The following is a 4190-nucleotide window of genomic DNA, read 5'->3' as shown; positions in this document are numbered from 1 at the left end:
GACGCTGCCTGGAGCTGCCAAGGGAACTGCTCCTGCCAAGCCAAGCTTGTGCCGGGTCCAACACCAATGTCCCCTGCTAGGGAGCCAGCCTGACCTCCCCGCTCCAGGTGAGCAAGCAGAGCGTGGGATGTGGCCAGGGAAACCCAGAGTCCAGGCCAGGGGAACCCAGGGTCCAGAACTTCTCCTCCATGGCTCAGGTTGAGGTGGCGAGCCATGCGGCATCACCTTCCCAGCTCCACGTGTTTCGTGACCCTGGCTACTGGCACCGGGGGGTCCCAGCACCAGGGAACACCATGGCTTTGGGATCAGTGTCCCTCTTGCACCCTGGAGCACCCCGGGGCATAGGACCCTCTCCCAGGTGCTCGTGTCTGCAATGGCTTCGGGGAAGCAGCAGCTAAATGGCAGCATGGACCAGGCTCAAGGCACAGAGGTGGAGCCCCCCTCTGTGAAACCCTCCAGGTCTGCCTCCAAAGCCACCAGCGCTCCCTGGTGCCAGGACAGTCCAGGACCAGCTCCTCATACCCAACCTCAGCTGGTTGCTCACCCTGTCCGGGACCAGCCCCACATCTCCAACCCAAACCCAATGGCCTCACTCCTCCCACTGCAAGTCCGTCCTCACCCCAGCTCTCCACTGGGTGCTCATCAGAGCCTGTACGTGCTGGAGGACAACAACCACTTCTCCAAGGACGGGAAGAGATGTGCAATCATGGCACGGATCCAGGCCCCACTGGGATGTTCCCATGCATCAGCAGGGTGAGGGCTGCTAATAAAGCCACAGAACTCAGCCACGTGAGTTCTGGCCACAGCCCTTCCACTTCGCCTCTAACAAACATTGCTCACAGGGCTAATAAAAGCTAATAAAATCCAGAAGTCTCCTCCCAAACCAGTGCCAGCTGCCCCGCAGCCCAACCCAGCCCAGCCGGGGGCTGTTTTGGTGCCCAGGGGCCCTGGAGACTCTGCAAAAGCTGCAGCTGGAGTTGGGGCTGAGCTCAGGTCCTGGCCCCGGCGAGCTGGCAGAGCCATTGGGAGATGCACCAGGACCCCAGCGGGTTGGCCAACCTCGTTGTGCCGCAGAAGGTTGCCCAGGATCGGGCCCTCCTGGGCTGCAGCTCCAGAGCAAGCACAGGAGCATCCCGGCCGTGCTCTGCCTGCAGCAACACGCAGTCTGCAAAACAGCCTGGCCCCCTCCATCTCTGAGCAGCTCCCTGGCCCCTTCCCTCTCCAACATACCCCAAAAAGACACCCAAACCCTCATTTCTTCCTCATCCTGTGCATGCACATTTGGTTTTGCTGCAGCAATTACTTCCAAAGCCCTCGACCTCCCCTCTGCCCAGCGCCCCCCCACAAAAAAAGCAAAACAAGAAAGGAAAAGCTAAAGAGGAGCAATAACCCCTGGTGGCTGAGAAAACAAGGGCCTGATTCTTTGCAGCTGGGCTGAGATATCATCTCCCCCCGGTAATGGAGACCATCTGCCCCGGGCTCCCCACCGCCCGCTGCCCCTGCTCCGCGCCGCTCCCTTTGGTTTGGGAATATGGATGCAAACATCAAGTTTCCAGGGAGGGGGGAGACGTGGGGCACGTCCATCCCAGGAAATGAAATAGCGATATACCCCATCATTTGTACGTCGCCAATAGCACCAGCTGCGCTCGCCCACCGAGCAGTGCCTGGAGGGGGCTGGGGCCCTCGGTCCTTGCCGGGTGCTGGTGCATCCCCTGCGGTGCTCCCCGCTCCCCAGCTGCCTCTGCTGCCGCTCCCCTTCTCACCCTGCTGCACCCTCGGCACCGTTTGGGTGTCGTGGTGGCTGGTGGCAGGGACCTGGAGCCCCTGCCTGGGCGCCTGAGGCGGGAGGGATGTCCCCAAGGATGTGGGAGGGATGTCCCCAAGGAGGCAGGAGGGATGTCCTGGGGAGCGGCAGGAGGGATGTCCCCAGGGAGGCAGGAGGGTTGTCCCCAAGGAGGCAGGATGGATGTCCTGGGGAGTGGCAGGAGGGGTGTCCCCAAGGATGTAGGAGGGATGTCCCCAAGGAGGCAGGAGAGATGTCCCCAAGGAGGCAGGAGGGATGTCCTGGGGGGTGGCAGGAGGGGTGTCCCCAAGGATGTAGGAGGGCATGAGGGATGTCCGGGAGAGTGGCAGGAAGGGTGTCCCCAAGGAGGCAGGAGGGATGTCCCCAAGGAGGCAGGAGGGATGTCCTCAAGGATGCAGGAGAGATGCCCCCAAGGATGCAGGAGTGATGTCCCCAAGGAGGCAGGATGGATGTCCCCAAGGAGGCAGGAGAGATGTCCCCAAGGAGGCAGGAGAGATGTCCCCAAGGATGCAGGAAGGATGTCCCCAAGGAGGCAGGAAGGATGTCCCCAAGGAGGCAGGAGAGATATCCTGGGGTGGCAGGAGAGATGTCCCTAGGTGGCAGGAGGGATGTCCCCAGGAAGGCAGGAGAGATGTCCCCAAGGAGGCAGGAGAGATGTCCCCAAGGATGTGGGAGAGATGTCCCCAGGGAGGCAGAGGGAAGTCCAAAGCTTGGAGGAAACCATCAGCATCTCCAGGGATCCCAGGGACGAGCTCCCTGCGCACCCCGGCCATAGCACAGCAGAGGGTGGGCAGGATCCGGCCCCGGGCTCATCCCCTGGTATCTCTTGGCTTGCCAGCCCAGCAGTCCAACGCTGGGCATTGGTGGGCATGTGCTGGTCCTGGCCCCAGAGGAAATCCCAAAGCAATGGCAGGCCGGCGTGGCCCAGGTGCCTCCATCCAAACGAGCATTTCCATCTTGAAGCCCTGGAAAAATCGGCTTCCTCGGGCCACTTCTGCTGGGGGCCATGGGTGGAAGAGCTGTGTCCTTCCAGCCCCTCGTCCCTCTCGCTGCCAGCTCTGGGCTGTCCCTGGGTGGGGGGTGATGCTCTTTCCCAGGAAAACGCCTGCACGAGCTGGGGAGCTCAGCCCTGAGCTTGATCCAATTTGTTTCCCAGGGAAGAAGCAGGGAGCAGAAAGTCCCAGCAGCCTCAGCCCAGCCCCATCAGCTCGGCCGGGGGCTCCTGGGGACGCAGAGCGAGGTGCTTCCCCCAGAGCGAGGTGCTTCCCCCAGAGCGAGGTGCTTCCCCCTGCTTGGCTCTGCCTTAGCATCGTGACCACTTCCCTTGAGCATCCTCGGTCCATGCACGCTGCCGACATCCCTCCCACCGCCTCGCCGCTCCGGCTCCTCCTCGCCCCAACCCCAAGCCCGGGGGCCCCCAGCCTCATCCCAGCAGCTTTGCAGCAGGCGTTTCTCCCACAGGCTCCTAACCCCCGCAAACACCACCGAAACCCTGCCCAGAGCACAGGGAGATGACCACGAGCGAGCGCTTCCCCGTGCCACCGCCTCGGTCCCCCTTCTCTCCCTTTGGGCCTCGGTCACCTGGGAAAAGAAAGAGCATGGGGCATAAGTCTTGTTAAAAAATCCCGTGTTTGCTGGATATCCTGCTCTTAGGTAACGCTCTGTGCCTGCAGCTCTTGGAGGGCCTTATCAGTTTGGGGAAACTGAGGCATGAAGCAGCAAATGATTCGTCGGCCCTGCTCCTTGCCCCCAGCCGTGCTGCACGGCGATGGGCCCCCCCCTTCTCACCCCCCCACCTTCTCCTGGGATGCTTCTTTTTACAGGTAGAACCAACCTGGCCCTGGGAAAACTCCGTGCAGGGTCTATTCCCGCATGGGGCCAGCCGCTCCCTGGGCCCCGTGTGTTCGTATTTCGTGCCCAAAGCGGCTTTTTCCCTCCGCATCTGCCCCAGGTACTGTGCAATACCCCCCCTAAGGGTGGGAGAATGAGGAAGCCTGCCTAAAAATCCATCTGGGGAACACATCCCGTGGCAGAAGGAGGATGGAAGGCTGCTGGGCAGCAGTAGAGCAGGAATAAAGGAAAGCAAACGCTGAATCTGGGGCTAAAAAGCCCCTCTTTAGGGCTCAAATGGCTTCATTTCGCAGGGGTCAGAGGCGGGGGGGCCGTTCCCCACAGCCTCGATGGGGCATGGCCCTTTCCCACCCCCAGCCGGTACCTCCTCGTGGGCAGATTTGCTGAGCCAAACCCCATGCCCATCGGAAGGCCGTGATGCTGGGGGGGTTCGGGCCAGCTGGGCAAACAGGCTGCCTGCAAACCAGGCTCATTTCCATGCAGAACCAACGAGCTCGGTAATTCCCTGCGCCATGGCTTGGCCTTGCCCCCCGCC

General features: G+C 61.9%; 1 protein-coding gene across 1 annotated transcript in view; it reads right to left on the bottom strand.

The window, feature by feature from the left end:
- SCARA5 (scavenger receptor class A member 5) overlaps nt 1-4190 on the bottom strand; it is a 42379-nt gene that overhangs the window by 3142 nt on the left and 35047 nt on the right. Inside the window, exon 6 of the mRNA XM_035900730.1 lies at nt 3332-3385. Within this exon, the coding sequence (XP_035756623.1) occupies nt 3332-3385 (54 nt within the window). The remainder of the gene's footprint in view (nt 1-3331; nt 3386-4190) is intronic.

This window comes from Egretta garzetta, unplaced genomic scaffold (genome assembly GCF_000687185.1).
Source record: "Egretta garzetta isolate BGI_Z169 unplaced genomic scaffold, ASM68718v1 scaffold218, whole genome shotgun sequence".
Lineage (NCBI taxonomy): Eukaryota > Metazoa > Chordata > Aves > Pelecaniformes > Ardeidae > Egretta > Egretta garzetta.
The sequence above is the reverse complement of the archived record's forward strand: the minus strand, read 5'-3'. Positions and strand labels throughout refer to the sequence as shown.